General features: G+C 38.9%; 1 protein-coding gene across 1 annotated transcript in view; it reads left to right on the top strand.

Moving 5' to 3' along the window:
* Window positions 1-20,472, top strand: part of pcp4b (Purkinje cell protein 4b) — a 44,651-nt gene that overhangs the window by 12,185 nt on the left and 11,994 nt on the right. The window contains exon 2 of the mRNA XM_059330795.1: window positions 17,254-17,305. Coding sequence (XP_059186778.1) covers window positions 17,254-17,305 — 52 coding nt within the window. The remainder of the gene's footprint in view (window positions 1-17,253; window positions 17,306-20,472) is intronic.

Below are 20,472 nucleotides of genomic sequence, written 5' to 3'. Positions count from 1 at the left end.
GAATCAGCTATTACAGATTAACAAACTAAGAAGCTTTCGGGATCCACAATATTGATTTTCTCATTCTCATCTGCTACAAATAGCGAGATGCTTCAAAGTCCCACGCAACAGAGTTAAGCCAAGAAGCTACAGGAAGCCGCCATCTGACAGCAAGTCCAGTTTTATAGATTAAAACTGAATCTTTCATGAGGAAGAAGAACCAACACTTTGAGATGAAGCAGTGATGCCATGCAATAAGGGAGAGCTACATTCACTTAAAATCTAGGATGCCATGATGATTGGGCTCAATCATTGCACGGCACAGTTAAACTGTTTTAATTATATTACTGGTAGTAAAACTGGAAGGTGATTGAGGTGGTTTCACTTGTTTTTATTGGACAATATGTATAAGAAGTCTAACAGCTGGTCACTGGCTCCCAACTCCCAATGAGTTCAGAGTTTGATTATGGGTTCAAATTTTGTGTTTATTCACGTCACTTGCACAAGAAGCACCTATGCTGTAATTTCTTTCTATGTCATCAATGGCTGAAATAACCACTATTGCTGCTTTGTTCCTGTTGTTGGAGTCCCAGATAATAGGAAAACTAAATGTCATTGTGTCTGGGTCCATAACATCATCTTGAGGTGCAAACAGCTCAGTGAATTGCACCGTGTCTGGATGACTGCAGTTATGCTGTCATTTAAATACAATACATGGATCAAAAACATGCCGAAATAACTTTGTCAGGTCCGTCTGCAAGTTGACAACAAATTACTTTTAAAATGTTTGTTTTCTGAATGGAGTTTGAATTGATCAGGGTTATGCAATGCAGGAGAATCTCAACATTGGCAATATAGTATAAAGCAAGTTAAAAATGTCAAACTCCCAAAAATACGCCAAGATGCAGATACATTTGCATTTTCAGATTTACATCAACCAACCAACCAACCAACCAACCAATCAATCAATCAATCAATCAATCAATCAATCAATCAATCAATCAATCAATCAATCAATCAATCAATCAATCAATCAATCAATCAATCAATCAATCAATCAGACTGTATTTGTATAGCACTTTTCATACAAGAGAAATGTTACACAAAGTGCTTCACATAAAAATAAAAACAAATAAATAAATAAATAAAAATAAATAAACAAATAATAATAAATAATAATAAAACAAGATCAAATATATAAAAATAAAATAAGTTAAGATATAATAGTAATAAAGCAATAAAGCTAGATAAAAAAAGATGAAAATAATAAATAATTTAAAAGTAAAGCATGACATATAGACTAATAAATAAATAAAAGAGAAGATGTTGTAACACTAAGATGCATGAGCAGAAAAATATTTTGGTACTTAAATACTTATGTTAAAGTAAAAGCCAAAATCTAATTGCAAGAAAATTGCTTTGTCTTTGGTGTGAACACACCATAGGTGAGAAAGGGAATAATATCGAACTATTCCTTTAAGTCAACTGGAATCTTGATGTCAGTTGAGACCACCTTATTTCTGCACATTCTTGAACAAGTGTTGCAATTTCAACCCTTTGTCTTGATTGTTTTCATTGTGATATAATTGAAAAACAGATTCTCGCTCTCACCCCATGATTAAATGTGTTGCAGAGTACTTTAACCCGCTGCACAGCTTCTGTAAATCAGCTGGCTGATTGAACCAAAAACCCTGGCTGATCACAGGGAACTCCCTCATCTATTTACTGGCTTGCTGGTTAGTTTGTTGCTCCTTTTCATCACTGCAGCGTGCTCTGTGGCAGCACGCTTTACAATCCCAAAGTGAGGAAACCAATCCCCAGAGATTGGCGACACCCACACTAATGAAAGAAACGCCAAAAATGTAATCTCGCCAATTTCAGGGCTCATTAAGTTGTGTAACAGACGGGAGTTTGAAGAAATAATTTGAAGAGGAGCTGTAATGTGTTCCTTCCCCCTCCCCTCCTCTCTCTCCTTTCCTCAGTGGAAATTGCTGTGAATCAAAGCATTTTTTTTTACCACAGCACCAGCTGTATTAAGATGAAAACAAATGATTTTTTATTCCAGAGGTCGTTTGTAGTTTTGTGATTTCAGGCTTTTCTAGGGCATGAAGGCATTAGTACTTCTTGGCTTGGTGTCGACTGCATTATCTGAGCTGAGAGTTTTACTGCTGCATTGCAAAAATCCCCCCAAATAAAATGTTAGGCGTAAAAAAATGTATAAAAAAAAGTTGTGAGTCAGTGTGAGCGGTTAGCTCCTTGGTTGCATGACAGCTGGCCTGCTTTTTGCTTAGACTCATAATTTTAACCAAAAGCCCTCCTCAGCCTGAACCTCAGAGGAACACAAAGGAAGAAAACAAATGGATGCGTGCATGTCTCACAAACTGACAGGCGTGTGCATCATGTGGAGGTGGCTGCAGAAAACAGAACAGCGGAGTAGCTGCCACTGCTTTGCAAAAATACAGTTAAAACAGAAGCGTTTGTATCATTTTCAACATCACGGTTCACCTCAACAATGTGACAGCTGAATTTCTGCGCCTTTTGGTTCACCAGGCAAGACCGTGCCAAGGTCCCAGCGTCGCCAGTCACAGTCAAACAGCTGATGTTCATGACAAGCAAATCAGCTGCTCGTCCTCTCCCCCCGCTGACGCGCTCTACTTGTCCCCAAGGCTCGGCCGGGGAGAACCACCATCTCCGGACTTGACTTGTAGATAGTAAAAGACACCAACCACCTCCATGTCAGTGTCATTCCCACACCGACGCTCAGCATGGCGATTAACAGGAGCCCTTGTGTTGAAAAATGGCATTATTTCTATAAAACCCACAGTAGGCGTATTCCCTGAATGCACTGTGGAAATGACATTAGAGAATTTTGGTGTTATCAAATGGTTTCATGAGAATAAAATCACACTACATTAATGCTGTGTAGGGATGGGCATTTGGAAGGACCTTGCCAACTCGATTATCTTTCATGTTAACGATCAATTAACTGATTAATCGCTGCATTCATACATGGGCAAAAGATATTTATACAGTGCTATGCAAAAGTCTGTTTTGATAATGGATGCTTTTATTTTGAAAGAACGAAGATAGACTTGATCCTGTCAATCTTAAATCTAACTCAACTGAGATTAAACTTTAAAGATAATGTCAAGGAGTTCAATGTTTTATGTTTTCACCCCTGAAGAGGCATGAGGTTAGTTTTCACAGTAATCTTGCATATTTAAATGTGTTTTGTGTTTAAATAAGTTTTGGATTAAAATTAAACCTAGTAATTTATGGTAGCAATGTTTGATACAGTAAACTAGTTCTGCTCAAATTCATACTCTTGTATTTCTGTGTTTTATAATTGTTTTTGCAACTTTCATTTTGCAAACTGTAGCTTTATCCAACTTAATTCTCAGCTCATTGGCTTCTTCACATATGGCCGCAGAACTGAACACTCGGCCGTGTTTCAGTCCAGTGAGTACTGATACACAGTCAGAGATAAAATTAACATTTAAAAAATACACATCGATTTAAAATTCCATGTGATCGACCAAATTCTTAACGACCATTAACGATCATCGATTAATTATTCCCATCCCTAGTGCTGTATTTCCTCAGTGCCAGAAGCTACAGTGATAGATTTCTGGACTGGGAGTTTAGATACATCTCAGCCTTAATTTATGGTTTTATTTGCCTTTCAAATGGCTTTCTTTATGTTCTAATTACTGTGGGCAAACCACTGTCTGTCTTTTCAGAGAAAAGACATCCCAGGGAAAGTCAGCAATTATGTTTCATGGTAATTGCTGACCTTTGTGGCGCACTGCAACAGTAAAAACACACCCACTTCCTCCTCATTTTTACCCAGACGTGTACTGGCTGCCCAACAAAGGAAAGAAAATCCAAAAAATCTGCAGTGGGGAGTTATTGACCCAGCACTGATTTGGCAGTGTTTCAGTATGCCCTGTAGCCTTTATGACAGTATGGTTTATGTAACTGCCAATGGAGCTCATACAGATGAGTGGTCTGTAGCACACACACACGAGAAACACTCGTAGTAAAGAGCACACACACACACACACACACACACACACACACACTCCCACTGCCTGCACAGTGAGGATGAGCAGCCTCATTTCTGAAGAGCTGAAGAGGCAGGAGCAGAGTAAGGTTACAGGATCAAAAGGGAAACAGTGTTTTACTGTGCAGCCTTTCCGTCTTTGCCTCCCATATGTAGCCTCCTTAACAGTGAGTCCAATCACAACTGTTGCTATGTACCAGTGCCACCAATACATTTTTATCAACATGGTGACTCTGATTGTGAGGATCTCTCACAGGATCAGGATAGAATATAGACAATTTGTCTGTTTAATCTGTACACAAACCAAAGTGTAAAAACAACATGCAATGCAATCATTGGGAGTTCTGTTCTGTACCACAATCCTGAACATAACCCTGAAATATGTCATTTTTACACTTTGGTGTTTGTACAGATTGAAGAAAATGATTGAAAGTAAATTTTGCCTACACTCCAACTAGTACTGGTACTTTAAGAATGTGTTTCCATAAAAGCGGAATTGAATTTTGAACCAACATTTTGAAATGTAGCATTAAAGAAACGCGAATTAGCGACATTTCCATCAACTGGTTTAGAGCAAATTAACAAAACTGCATAAACATACTTTTATCAGAAGATGGCAGTGTAATGTATCGCTGCAGGCTAATCCGTCAGTAAACAGTAGAAAATGAAGGGATTGAGAAAGAGTGAAAAATAACAAGAAAGAGGTTGCTAATCGGACAGATTTGGCCACCCACGAGAGAAAATATGTCTTCAGGAATTAAATTTCAATTGGGCAACTTTCATGTCAGCTCGGAAAACAGCACATAAGACACATGAGTTTAAAGTTCGCTATGTCAAAACTTATTCAGAAAAAGCATTTCCATCTCCCGTTTAGCGTATTAACTATTTTTCAAAAAAGACAAAAACCACCTCAAGCAAGTGTAAAAACTGTTATACACATTTTTAAAAGTTTTTTTTAATTCTGGTGTTTCCATCAAACTTTTCTCATGCGAACCTTTAAAATGCGCATCAAAATTATATAATGGAAACACGGCATAGTAGAGCTGTAGGCTATTTCTTTTTGTGCCTAAAAGCCAAAATCTCGAGGCACATTTATAATCATATCCGTGAAAAATAGTCTCTATAAAATATGTTTTCTTGTCACTCTGTGAATGTTTGTTTTTCTTTATAATAATTATTTAAATGGGTATTTGGAGGGTAAAATAGACTTTAGAATCACTGCTCTAGAGCAGCCATTCTCAACCTTGGGGTCCCGACCCCAATTTGGGTCACGAGATGATTTCTGGGGGTCTCCAAATCATTTTGGAAAAAATATAAATGCACAAAATTAATAATAAATAACATAATTTCAGACAGAGAGATGTTTTAGTTGTCCGCTTCATTATTCGTCAAAAATTCATCTTATTAACTGAGTTTGTATGATCTGAACTGTGCATGTGAGATTCTGTTCAGTGAGTACAGCGGGAAAAATAAACAAACAGAAAAAAAACTGGCGCGTTGTTGCTTTACCACAGCTGCAGTTTGCTAGCTATAACTGATGCTGGAAAAATGGAGCAATGGCTGCAAAGAAAAGCTCCAGACTGGGTCAGCAACAGCAGCAGCAGCAGGGGTCCCAAGGTCTACCAGCAGAAAGCCTAACCGGACCACCAGCCAAGAAACGGAGGGCAGTGGGGTCCATAAATATCAGCCCAACTTCTTGAAGTATGGACAAAAAACAACACAGAAAATCCACAGTGTGCCATTTGCTCTGAAGTGCTGGCAAACGAAAGCTTGAAACCAGTAAAACTAAAGAAACAAGAGGAGGTCGGGGACAACATGCATGTTAAATTGGGGGTCGCGACTCAGAAACGTTGAGAGCCACTGCCCTAGAGGACTTGATGGGATTGGGATCCTGTGAGAACTTTGCTGCGGTCAAAAGACAAACTGCAGGTCCCATTGATTTACCTAGCCCTAACCAGAAGGATGGAGTCAACAAATCAGAGAAGAAGATTAAAGCAGGGCATGAACTGCTCGCTGGCTGCTCGGCTCCACTCTGAGCTGGTGTCTGTGTCAGCACAACGAAAGAAACAACAACACAGCTCTAATTCTTGACCAAATGTACTGATAAAATAAGATTGACCATCTTTTCTGCATGTGTCCAAACATCTCCTGTACACGCAAAGACATAATGGACCAAAGAGCAAAAGGGACCACCATGTTTCTCATTATCATAAAACAGACAGAAAGGAAAAGCATTATATTCTGTCCAAACACACCACTCTGACACAACACATGGCTTTCTACAGTTACTGTGATGCCTTTCTGACTTTATCAGCTTCACCCTGTTCAACATCTCAGAACTTCATCTGAATTCATTATCATTCTCGTAGTTTTTGTTTTGGAAGCTTCTCGCCGTCTAATGCTGCAGTACCTCTCTCTGCCTGAGCTGTTACTGAAGGCCATTGGGGGCGCTGTTTAAAAGATTATAAGTGGTTACAAATCTGCAGTTAATATTCGAAAAGAAAAATCACATAAACTAGTATAGTGGACATCAAACAATTACAATTGTTACACTTGTAATTTGTTTTAAATAGGACATTTTTTATATTTTTAAAATAATAAAACAAATCATTTTAAGTTCCATGTTTGCAATTTATAGGTGCATCTCAATAAATTAGAATATGATGGAAAAGTCCATTTCCAGTAGTTCAAGTCAAATAGCCCCAACCAAGTATTGAGTGCATATAGATGGACATACTCTTCAGAGGCCAACATTTCCATATTAATCATACTTTTTAAAATTGGTCTTTTGTAATATTCAGACACTGAATTTTAGGTCTTCATTAAGGTCTCCATAATCATTATAATTAGAAGAAATTAAATAAATTAAGACATGAAATGTTTCATTCTGTGTGTAATGGATCTATATAATGTGATATTTCCACTTTTTGAATTGAATTTCTGACATAAATTCTATGATATTCTAATTTATTGAGATGCACCTGTTTTATCCAATCATGTATCTTGATCTTTTGTGTTTTGGCTTTGATATTGTTTCTGTATCTGTATGTTAAGATATTTAAGCAGGGTATCGTACTACTACTACTACTACTAATTACACTTTTAGTTATTAATACGTAACCACATTACGATTACATGAGTGTGCAGGCTTTTTTAGGGGGATTTAATGCATATTAATCTTGACAACCATTGAAATATGAATGGGAATTTAATCAATGTCATTTTAACTTATATTTTCCATAAGCAAACCAAAAAACGCTTGCCTCAAGCATCCTATTCTGCTGGGCAGATAACCGAGTTTGGCTCAGGGTGAGGGAAATAATGGCAGGCTCTTTGCAGAATGAAAGGAGGAGGATGTTTTTAAAGGATTCTCTCTGAAAACCTCCACACTCTCTCTCTCTCTCCCTCCATCTCCTGATGAATGTACCCAATCAGAGATAAAAAAAAAATGTATTTACATTTCTCTGATTTGCAATGTGCTCACAGTGTATGCACACTGAATCTTCTGTTATTCTGCTTCGCTCACCCTATGTTTGTGAGTGTATGTGTGCCTGTATTCTTGTTTGTTTGCATGTGTGTGTGTTTTTCTCCTTGAAGTATCCTAATTGAAAAGCCTGGAGGCACAAACTCTGATGCAGCCACTATGGAGTTTGCCGGCAGTATGCTACAGTAGCTCTGCTGTTTGTGTGTATCTTTCACCCAAAGGCACACAAAAACACACACATCAAAACACTGTTTGTTGACCTTGTGTCCCTCTGAGTCTGTTAATAACTAATGAGAGGTACAATATGTATCTCTGTGCTCTCCAGCTCCCTTGTCAACGTCACGTAATTACTGTTTTCTTTTTCTGCTTAATTGGTTTCTCACAGTGTGTGTGTGTATCGTGTCCACAGGTGTGCGGATTTGTTTGCCACTGTAGGTGTGTGTGTGTGTTTATCTGCAGAGCGAGGATAGCCCCTTTTCCCCTCAGTAATCTCATTCATGGAGCTGCTGTTATTGCAGTTTACATTTGGCTCGGGCCCAGAGCTGCTCAGCTGTAATGGTTCCTCCTCTCCGCGCTGCCCTCTGGAGTGTTAGAGTTTCTCGCCCCCTCTGCACCGAGCCCCGCATCCTCGCCATACACAAAATGACCTCAAGTCACGGCTTGCATTAAAGCCAAGTTGTGACCTGACAAACCCAGCAGAGCCTGTTCTGAGGGTAACGTTGTGATCATCACGGCCGAGCGGTGCCCGACAGTGTTGTTATTTCAGAAGAGAGAGTGAACCTAATTTACAAACCACGAGCCATGGAAGATATAGCAAGTAATGTAAATAACGTAAACAATGCAAGTTATGTAAAAAAAAACATTATTCACAAACCGTGAAGCAGGGAAGTTACATTAAAAAAATCTAAGTTATATAAAAAGTTGTTTACTTTTGTTTTTACACGGGACACAAACCCTGTTCTCCTGGGTGAATGTCCGCCATTTGTTTCGTTTTTATATTTCAAGCTCCCCCTACTATCGACTAAAAGCAAAGCTGTCAATTTATGCTGTCTTCACACAAATGGTAAATGGAGTGCACTTATATAGTTCTTTTATCCAAAGCACTTCACACTACACACTACGCTCATTCACCCGTTCACACACAAATTCATACTGGTGGCGGAGGCTACCAGGGCACACTGGTGTCACCTGCCACCATTGGGTATTAATTCACACACCGATGAACGCAGCATCGGGAGCTATTTGGGGTTCTTGCTCAAGAATACTTCGACATGTAGGCTGCTACGGTCAGGGATCGAACCACCTACATTCCGATCAGTAGACAACCGATCTACCAACTGAGCCACTTCCGCCCACCAAGATGCGAAGCACACCTTTGCTTTGTGTGACGGACCTTTGCCCGCGGGATTTGTGGTTATCCTCGTTACTCATGTGAGATGTGCCAGTGTAGATACCAACAATGCTGCTTAGTACATGTTGTGAAAGTCCCTGATGCATCAGAAAACCAAACACAGTCACGTTAGGGTCATTACATCATCCATAGGAACTCACAGTTTGGAATAACTACATCTTATTTGGTTCACCGTGTCTAGTTTAGTTTCGAGAGAGGTAAACGCCGACCTGAGCTCAGCGGACAGCGCCATGGATATGGAGTGATAGTGTTCCTCCAGTGAGCTAGTCAGAGCAGGCATGCTAACCTGGTTAGCCATGGTGGGCGAGTCGTCTCTCGCGGTTTCTCTTTCCTTAGCCAGCCTGGTTCCGGAGGCCATGAAGCATGTTCAATATATTACTCAATCTTACTAAGAAGTTGAATTGGGTTTGGGCTGTAAAAAAGTTATGTTTTTTCAGGTCAGCGCGGGAGAGCTCGATACATGCGTCTACTCCATTCCCCTCTCCACCGGAAGTCCATCAAATTGTAATTTCAACCTCAAGAAGATTTTACAGCATCCAAGAGATTGGATGCTGTAAAATATAAAGAAATTAATAAACAGAATGCAATGGTCTCTTTTGACCTATATTCAATTGAATACAGTACAAAGACAAGATGCTCAAACTGGGAAACATTCAGAATTTGATGCAGTTTTTTCTAATTCTTTCAAATATTTTTTAGGATAAGGATATTTTCACGAAACCACTGAAGTACAACCCGGAATTAAAAAAAAAAAAAAAATCAAATATAAGAGGAAGGTGATTTCGATATGACTGTATAACTATAATCTGACGATATCCATTAAAATGATTTCTTTCCCCCCCAAAAAAGCTGTTACAATTGTTCTTGATTACAAGTACATCTATGGATGGACACAATGTTTCAGAACAACAGCTCTTGTTTATTTTCTTTAAAGTTAAGCATTCAAAAGACTCCCAGTTAAACTTCAATGTAGAGACTTTAAATGGGTAAACATTCAGGTTCTCGCTCCTGAGGTAAATTGTGCAGCATACAAACATGAGAAAATAGTTGCAAAATTGTTGACTTTCATGCACGTCTCCTCTACCATATATGCGCCTTTCATTTGTTTTCTTTTTGAGATATTATAAATACTCGATAATGTAAAATTACACATCGTCAAGACAACATTAATGATATTATCATTGACGATCACCCACTTCTATATGAAAATATCTTTTTTTTTTTGGACATACAGAAGCTCAAATCAATTCAAGTGTGGACCAAGCTAATGTTTCATGCCGCTAAATCTTCATATAGGCCTATGGGAATGTTTAAATGATGCAAAAGCCCATATAGACCATGCAGCTGGTCTCTATGTGTAATACAATATTAATCTTGTTTCAACAGCGCTGCAATGTTACATCAACATTATATCTCCAAAAGCAAACATGAGTAACTCAACAAGATGATCTTGAGGGCAGTTTTGTTTGTAGTGAGCGCAGATGCAGTACAGTGCAGTGTGGACCCACTGGTTTCCTCTCTCTGACTCAACTGGAACTCCATTAGCGTGTTGAGAGGGAGCAGCTCCAGTAGCTCCAGCGCAGGCACCAGTTCATTTCATGGCCATTACAAGAGGCTGATGGAGAGACTCCGCTCTTCTCTTTGAACTGGGATTAGTAACCGGGAAGAACAAAACTGTGCTCTTATCTGGCTCTGATATTTGTTTGGAGCTGCAGGAGGGCTGGAAGAGGGCTTAGCTGTGTGACTGTAATGTGAAACACCACCAAGCAGCGCAATAAGTCGTTTCACTTCGGCAGGCAAATGAAAAGAGAAGAACAGGTATGAGTCTGATTAGCTCAGCAGGTAAACATAAACTGTGTTCCTGTATCTTACACACTTTCAAAATTCAGAATTGCATCAAAGACCAGCCTCAAATTAGACATTTCTTCCCAAAAGACAGGGATGTGTTGTGCTCGGAGCTTGCGAGGATGCTTGGAACCCCTCCCCACCCATCCTTCTCCCCAGCATCAAAGCACGGCGCACGCTGTTTGAAATTCATTGAAAGCATTGGATTAATAATGCAGAAAGAGAAGCTCAGAAAAAGAGGACACATAGCACGATGCCTTCCCCGACTCCTCAGCTATTAAAGCACAGGAACCCTTCTGACATGACCGAATGGGAAACCTTTGAACGAGCTGTGAATAGGTAGCGGTGAAAGTAGCTGAAGCTAAATCCCCTGGGAGACAGCCAGATACACACTATCTAAATGAAACCATTTCCTTTCTCTGTTTTGTTACCGTGCCAGCTCCCCCAGTGCTCACACTACAAATTTGTTCAAGATGGAATAAAAAATAAATCTGTGTGAAATGCTCGATTGAAATACGAGTAAATTTCTTTCACAGATTTCACAAAACAAAAGCTTTAACAAGAGAATAAAAATCTGAACATTAAAGGAAGTATTACACAAGGTTCCATCCATCTATTTCGTCATACATAAAGAAGTCTATGTTATAGGAAGTACGGGTATTTGCTTTTGTGCCAAGAGTTAGATGCCAAGAGCTTTGTGCCAAGAGAAGATTAATACCACTCTCAAATTTATTGCCTTTTAAATATGAATTTAAGACCTGGTGACTGTTATCTTAGCTTAGCATAAAGCCTGCAAACAGTCAGCTGTGCTCTATCCACCTACCAGCCCCTCTAAAGATGTATGCATCTGGCACAGAAACACAAACACAGGCACACACACGGTCAGTATGTCCACTTCCAGCTCATAACTGTGCAATGCAACTACTGTTTGTGGCCCCTCAACACAGACTGCACAAACCAGCATTCAAATATGTGTGCAAAACACAGGACAAAAAAATTAACAAGTGAAGTTAATTTTTTTAATTTTTTTTAATTAACTTAACTTTTCTCTCTTAAAACATCTTCAAGTTTACTAATAGACCCATCTTGATGCATCACAGTTTTTAAATTGTATACATGACCATGAACTCACTGTGTGGGTACTTTTACAAAAGGTTGTATTTGTAATGATCCACAAATAATATTAAAATGAACAGATTAAATTACTTAAAAGAAATGTGAAGAAATGTTCCAAAATATTTAGTTTACTTTAGTTTGACACAACTTTCACAGTGTGGATCTTGTCCGGGTTCCTTTTTCCTTCCATATGCTAGCTTTTAAAGGGATAGTTCGGATTTTTTGCTGTGAGGTTGTATGAGCTACTTACCCACAGTCAATGTTTTCAGACGCGCTCCAGACAGTAAACAGACTGCAGAAATTACCTGTCATAAAACATATTTTAACCACCTAAACTAATGTTAATACCCATACTAACGATATGTCCACCGATTTTTGTTGCTTTCCAAAGCCGTTTCAATTGGCAGTCTTTTTTTGTTAACCGTCGAACAACATAAATGTTCCTACGCATAAGCGCACTAATATGCTTCGCACCCTGCCGCAGATCTGCTGTTCTGGTCAGAATCCAGTCGCTAGTAGCGAAGTATCATTGCGTACTACGTAACAATACGGTAAAGTTCTACAGTTGAGAAAAATTAGTGCCAAATGAAACAGCTGTGGATAGCAACAAAAACGGTGGACGTATTCTTAATATATCATACACATAAAAGGGTATAACATTTCCATGGTAGACCTTTGTTTAGGTGTTTAAAATACATTTTGTTGCAGACCTGCAGTACTGCAATGGTTAAATACCTCATACAACCCCACTAAAACAAAATCTGAACTATCCCTTTAAGCCAGTGGTCAGTCAGGCTGCTAAAACTCAAGAAGTATCCTAGCTTAGAACATAACACAATGCACATGTTTACATCCCTTAGTTTTCACCACCCAGCTGGTTCAGCCTTTAACATGTACAGTTTGGCATTACAACATTGTTAAAGGCCTTCAACATGGTGAGAACTGGGGTTTAAATGTCCAATTATTGACTTTCTGAATCGAAACATAATCATAGAAGGGAGAATTTTGATCCATCTCAGAATTAATTTTTCCCAACCCCTAATCTCATTTGATGTAGAAAAACGTGTAAAACAGAAAGAAAGATGGAGAATCTGCTGATCCCAGTAACAACACAGAGGGTCACAAGCTAGAAATAGTGCAAATCATAGTCCTCCTCGTCCTTTTTAACCTTTGGACAAGATGCCGTTTCTCCCATTTTCTAGTATTTCTGCTAAACTAACCATACCCTATTTTGTCTGTAGCCTCATGTCTAACAAACTGGAGTGGTGTCAATCTGTTTCATCTAACTAATGAGGCAAGAAAGCAAATAAGCGCAATTACCTTAATGTGAAACTATTCTGTTTAAGTTGAATGGCATTTTATCGTATGAAACCTAATTAGTGTTTGGGTCACCACCTTCTCTCAAAACTTATTTGACTGCAAAGACTGGAAGCCTAACTGCTGCAGTCTTAACTTTCCCTCTCTCCCCCTATTTTTTTCCTCCAGTCTGGAGCAGGCAGCCAGAGAGTTGATTCTGGTCATTTATCTTCCCACTGCCAATGTTTGTATAAGTACGTGTTAACTGCAGAGGGAGTTATTGATCTCGCTCCCTGTCTTCATTCTCCGTTCCCTCTTCACTACAGCAGAAGAAATAAAAAATCCCATCATCACAGCTCCTACCCAGGCTGTGCATATGAAAACACAAGCTGACAACCCAATAAACTGTACAAGGTGATGATGGGGAGAGTGACACCTGCAATACCGGCAATAATTTTGTACAAGAGTTTTTCTGCACAGCAAGGTTCAAACTGACACACACTGATTGTATGGGGACTCTCCAGCCTTCAACCATGGTGGGTGGTTTCAGACAGAAATCATAAACGTGACAAAAAAATGTTATTAATGCTACTCACTATCTAGTTTGGGCAGTTTCTGGGTGGGGAGCATTTCCTTCACAGTGTCTGAATGCTGAATGTTTCTGTGAGTTGTGTTTGTGGCAGTGACAAAGTGTTGGAGTTTAGAGTTTCCGTGCTCCCCCTCTCCACTGAATCCCACCTGCTCTTTGCTCGTGGCTGTGAAGATAAATGGGCCACCAAGGCGGTCCCAAACACCGGCCCAGGGACATCAATTATAACAGGGAGAGCTAATGCTGAATTAATTAGCAATGGGCTCATATGGAGGAGCAGCAAACAGGATCATTTGATGCTATCAGGTTTTTAGCTACATTAGCACTGAACACTGGGGTTAACCTCCTATTATCAAGTCTTTAATGTCTATAAATGAGTCAGAAAACTGCATTTTATTTATTTTAAGGAGTCCAGTCAGACCTTTTAAATAAGAAGTCTGCAGAATTAAGTGTCAGTATCCTAAAGCTAGAGAGGAGAATTAAATAAAATAAACACATTTTGGGAAAGTAATCTTATTTCCTGCAAGAGTTTGATGAGAATATGGATACCACTGTCATCTACAGTATGCAGATGTGGAGCTAATAAGCTTAGCATAGACGACCAGCAGACAACACCCTCGTAAAATTACTGATCTTATTTAAAACATGTTTTTTAGAGCTGGTTATCACTATTTCCAGTCTTGATACGACGCTTAGCTAAATGGCTGTAACTTCATATATAACAGGTGGGTTTCCAGGTGACATCATCAGTGAGATATGTATGTAAATATCCAAAGAACAAAAAGCCTCCCTGTTAGCTCAAAGTGAATCAATGAGTTATCAGCTCCTGTGCTCTGGTCAGAGTCAGGGATTTTATCAAGGCTGTGGATGCATCAGTTGTTGCTCTTGTTGAACACATCTAGCATATATGGAAAGTCTGGTATATGCTGAAGAAATGACAGGGTTTTTGCACAAATAACTATTTCTCACTGGAACATGTTAACTAGCCAGAGGTCAAAGGTGACATGTGGTTAAAAACAGTACATTTTGTAAATACCATGGTGGTCATTCACCTCTAAATAGTAACTAAACTGGTTTAGTAGTATTTTATTTTTTCCCGGAAGCAGGTTGAGACAGACATCTTCTTATTTAGCTTTCAGCAAGAGAACAAAAATGTAATTTGTAAAATATAAAAGCTATTCCTTAAACAAAAACTACACTTTAAGGGTATCAGTTCCAGACAAATATTCATAGAGTTACAAGATAAAATAAGATTAGATAAAACTTTATTAATCCCAAAGGAAATTCTGGTTCCAGATCGCTCCAAAGCCTCCAAATATTAAAAAAACAATCACAATATAGGATAATATTAGAAAAACAATGAACAATGAACAAAATAGGTAACAATAGCAATAAGATATATATAGATTCAATAATTATGATAATTTTCTACTATATAAATACCATATCAAGCTTTGATGCACAGTAAAATGTAAACTAATAAAATGCAGAATAAAAATGCATCTTTATTCCATCTTAACACTGTGTGATTAATAAGACACTTATGATGTAACCTCTCACCACATCCCCTTCCTCCTTACTTCCTTTCCTCAATCTATCCTCGCCATACCTCCTCCAGCTCCTTTATCATTCCCTGTGATATCCCTTCTGTCTCTTGCTCTGCTGCATGCTAAAAGCACGACTGTAATATGTTTCTAAGAATAGCTTTTTCCTAATCTGCTCATTGTGATAGAGTGTCACTCCTGTGCTCCTCTCTAACACCATATCTGCTTTACCCTTTTCACACCTCTAATGCTTTCGCCACCCGCCCGAGCACTGCAGACCTCTATGTGTCCAAGTGATTTTATTTCAACAGGCTATATCGGCTTTTTTCTGTCAACTTTCAAAATGATCTGCAAACACATGTAAATGACCAATTATTTTCATTTCCGCCATTAATTTCGACAGGTTATATATGAGGAAAGAGAGTGTGTTTGGAATGCAAAAGTACTATGGCTGTGTGGGAAATAAATGGCTGTAGGATAATGGAAGTTGACATTTAGATAAATGTTGCTGCATTAGTATGTAAGAGCATAATGATTATGTTATAACAGCTAAGTGTGGCTGTGTGCCATTATGCAACTTCCCATCTGAAAAGTCAGTGTACAATACCGAGTGGAATTTAAGGCTGTTTGCTTCTTTTTGCAGTTTTTTTTTCCCATTTGCATCCATCAGTCTGCCCATTTTTTACACTTCTGTATCTTGTGATGTGAGGTGAATTTAAATGAGAGTGGATGTGATTATTACCATATGGCCAAGAAGAAACCAACGCTGTATAATCAGTATAAATTCTCACAGTTGGGTAGTTTGAGATGTGTTTTTCCCCTTTCGTTCTCTTTCTATCTTTAAATTGACTTGAAGCTGTTTTGAATGAAACACTGAATATATGCAGAATATTATATTTATGTGTAATGTATATTATTGATAGCATATACTGATGCCACTGGGTGCATTTTCTCTTATAAAGTTCTCATAAATAAAAGGTGTAAAATGATTTCATGTTTCATGATTTCAATGATTAATGTTTATACTCCATTAAAGTACACTTTATCTCTGCCTTAGGATTTATTCAGTGATTTTATTATATTATTGTGAAAATGCTCAGCCCTCATTCAAAGCTTATCCAATAGAATGCATGGTTAGCTTCCTTATAGTTGACTAAATGATCGTTTTGTGTTAAGATTTCTGGAGATTATTTGTCATTTTTTAAGCTTTTTTCACCCTGAAGTACCTAATTCCAGGAAACGAATGAACCCATGGCAAACACAAGAATTGAAATTGTGCTTTTGCATGATTCTTTGTAGAAAAACTCAGTTTTACAGCTCTGCCAATTATATCAAATAATCTATTAGTCAACAGAATATGTGTTAGTTGATGAAAAATCTCTTTAGTCAAGAAAACGCACAAGATGTTTACAGAACTCTCTGGTTTTGGAACTCTGAAAAAGAGGCAAAATGAAACAAACACAGTGAGAACTAGGCCATTTCCTCAATTTCATGTGAATATCTTTACTGACGTCTGTAGTGTAACGGTGCCAAACTGTAGTAAACAGCAACACCTCTGGCATTGTTTCACTCCTGGTCATTTTTACTGTCACAGGGTCCCCAGCCTGCTGGCTCTCCTCTGCTCGGCTCATGTGGTCCAAACAAGGGGACCCCACTGGCTAACATCCTCCAGAGCGGAGGCTTTAGAGTGCGTGCTGGCAGATTAGGTGGCAGCTTAGCCCCCAGTAGATGTCAGAACAATCATGAGGACAAGGCTTAATTAGTAAAGGGCGCAGAGTAGTGGCGTGCATTCACTTCATTTGGATAGGATGACAGGATTTTAGAAAATCGTCTTTTGTCTGGTGGATTCAAGTTTTGAAAAAAAAAAAAAACTTTGAACAGGAATGTCCATCTTGTTCATTTTTCTATTTTGTTATTGTGTTGCAGAGACAAGGACCCGGAGCAGCTGCTGGCAACAACAAGACATCTGGAGCACAAGGTAAAAAACAACAACATAATACTTGGAAAGAAATTCACATTCACTTTAACTTGCATAGGAAGCATGTTAAAGACAGATTTTAACAGCTGTTAAATAAAGCATTTTAAACTTGGACCATTTTTCAAAATAAAACCAACAACTGGGCAACTTAAAGTATGATAGAGGAGACAGGACGAGAGGCAGAGGACGACTGAAGTGAAGACAGGGAGGGAGAGGAAGTGAGCACATGTGGGCCCATGTATCTAAGATGAGCTTTAAAAGGCACATGTCACATGACTGACAGTAACGGGGTCTGAAGGACAGCTGCCATCTGAGTCCACGCACACACACACACACACACACACACACACACACACACACAAACAAACACACACACACACACACACACACACTGACCTCAGGGCATTCCGTCAAACCTCATCATGATCGGACGAGAGTTCAGGGTGCCATGTCATCGTTTTACATGACACGGAGCACATTTCATGACATGCATTGGAATTAGTTAATCTGTCATTTTTTATCATTTTTTTCTCATCTCTTGTCAGATGTGATGCCCTTGAGTCACGCCTGCACGAGCTCTAAATCTGTGCCATTTATTCTGAGCTTGTACATGATGGTTCATCAGTAATGACTCACTGTTTAAAACACAAATATAGAAAAAAAGCAATGTAGGAATATATCTAGCATGCGTCAGCTTTGCTAATAGCTTGGTGTTTCGCACTATATCGTTTTACAGTTTCTCTGGACATAGCTTTACCGTTCTGACTCAGCTGGGTGCAATAACACTGGCAGGAAACATTGAGATGACCATCAGCTCGTGTAAATCCAACCCTCTGATGATTGCCTCCCTGAGCAGAGATAGACCGCCTGTATCCGTCTGTCCTGGGGGAAATAAAGATCTGGCCAAGTGCATTACAAATCATGTTTATTGTTGAGCTTTCTGTCATTAAACCTATCATCGCGAAGCAAATAAAGCCTTCAACAGGAAAACTAATATCTTCCAGGCTTTCACCTCCTCTAAATCACAGCAGTGATTTGGTGTGTCGGCCTGACTCAGCAACACTTCACAGTTTGAGATTAAAGCAGGAAGAATGAGCTTATTTTGATTTGATAAAATAGTGTGTTCACCGATTTATTCATTAAATATATACATAATCGATTATGGAAAGAAGGATGCTATAGTGCACATATTAAATTGTGTCTTCTATTGCATTCGATTGTCTAAAGATCAGATTTTTTATGTGACAGAAATTTTGATGCAAAAGATTGTGACTGTGACAGTCAGTTTGGTATTCTTGGTCTATAAATATGGCTGAGCATTAGAGTAGCACACAATGAATTATATATATATATATATATATATATATATATATATACCACATCAGTCAAATAGAAATTTATAAGAAGTGTGCAACCTTGAACAGCGTGCCTGTGGTGGATCTGCCTTCCTGACTTTCCTCTTCCAGCATCCTCAGGGGATCAGAGCAACTTTAGAAAGTTCACAGACTCTCAATCTAACAAGGTCAAAAAAAGGCACCTCCCATTGCCATGTCATTTTTGCACGCCAGTAACAGGAAGGCTACTGTGTCATTGGACAGTTATAAGTATGAAAATGTAATAAAGAAGTGAATAAAATTATAGCCTTGATTAATTTGTACACAATGATTAATTTATAAAATTAAAGTAACTGTATTCCACACCGGACACTCGGACACTGTTCGGCGTTTATATCCCTGATCGGACACATCTGCAATGCCACGCTTCCCGGTGTTTCACTGTCATTTTGAATAAGATCCCCACCACCAGTGTAGGTATAATTGATTAATGCACATTTAATAATCCACGTGTGAAATTAAGCTTATGTACATGGATATTTACATGTCTAAATACAATACGAAAGTAACTCTGATGAGAGAAATCAGTAAGAATGCTCAGGGGACACTCAACGATCTTAAAAGTACATCTGTATTTTGACTGTAGTGTATTTTATTGTGAAGGACGGAAGTACGGTCCTGTTGTGTTGATAATGATGGCTGATAACAGTGATATTTATTCCGCTTACCCAGAAACCTCCAATTTCCCCCGAAAAACTCAGCAGCTCCCATTTTCTTACAGCGAGGAGATGGAAGGGCCCGATTTGGGATATAGTTAGCGCACGGCTAATTCACCAGCATTAGCATCCTTTTGCAGACTCTGGTTAACCCAAGGCTAACATACACGGTTAAAATGATATAGAGTCTCAAAGATAAGAAGTTAGACTTTAGTTTCACACCACTTAATCGGAAACATAACATGATCATTTATACTAGTAGTTAATGTGATATTTTGATAGCATGTTAGCCAAAAGCTGTCCGATGTGGGATACAGTTACGTTACATTTCCATCCAACAGTCCATCTCAAAGAGGAACCAATGATATTTAATGTAGTTCAACCACAGACTGTATAAAAGAAGAGGATGTATTCACCATGACTCACTCATTGGTTTGGAAGCCTCAAGTTTGGCATTGTGGCCATTGCAATTTTTTTTTTTTTTGGAACCAGAAGTAACCATATTGGGATGAGATGGTGGAGTGTGGGGAGGAGGAGCTATCATAATATGATAGAAAGATGCTTTGAACCAGGCTCACACAACCACTGACCCTGTTTGAAATAAATATATCTATTTATAAATAAAAAATAGAAAATATAAATGAATCACCCTATTAACCAGAGTCACCGTTCAGTAACACCAACGCCAATTTATTGGATCCAGATTACCTCGAGCAGTTGGCTTGAAACAGCGTGCTTCAGGAGTCTAATTTTTCACTGCCTGTAGATTTTTAGGTCCACCTTTCTATTCACTTAATGAAAAAAGTGAAGGGAAGTACACAGCCTGCAGTACACACACACACGCACACACACACACACACACACACACACACACACACACACACAAAGCACTCCTTTGTTGTCTGACCTTGACAATTAATTTGATGCCTGGAAAAACTGCTTTCCCAGCGTGTCTGAAGCGTGCCTCTCACCGTAGAGAGAGAGCTCTCAGAGTGGGCGAGGAGGGAGTAACGCTGCTATTGACTCTCGCCCACTCTACATACCAACAGCACACAGTCTTTAGAGACAACCTCTCACGGGCTCAAGGACAGCCACACACAGATGTATTCCTATTCAC

The sequence above is a fragment of the Centropristis striata genome, chromosome 4 (genome assembly GCF_030273125.1).
Source record: "Centropristis striata isolate RG_2023a ecotype Rhode Island chromosome 4, C.striata_1.0, whole genome shotgun sequence".
In the NCBI taxonomy this organism is placed as follows: domain Eukaryota; kingdom Metazoa; phylum Chordata; class Actinopteri; order Perciformes; family Serranidae; genus Centropristis; species Centropristis striata.
Note: the sequence above shows the minus strand (reverse complement) of the source record. Positions and strands in the feature narration are given on the sequence as shown.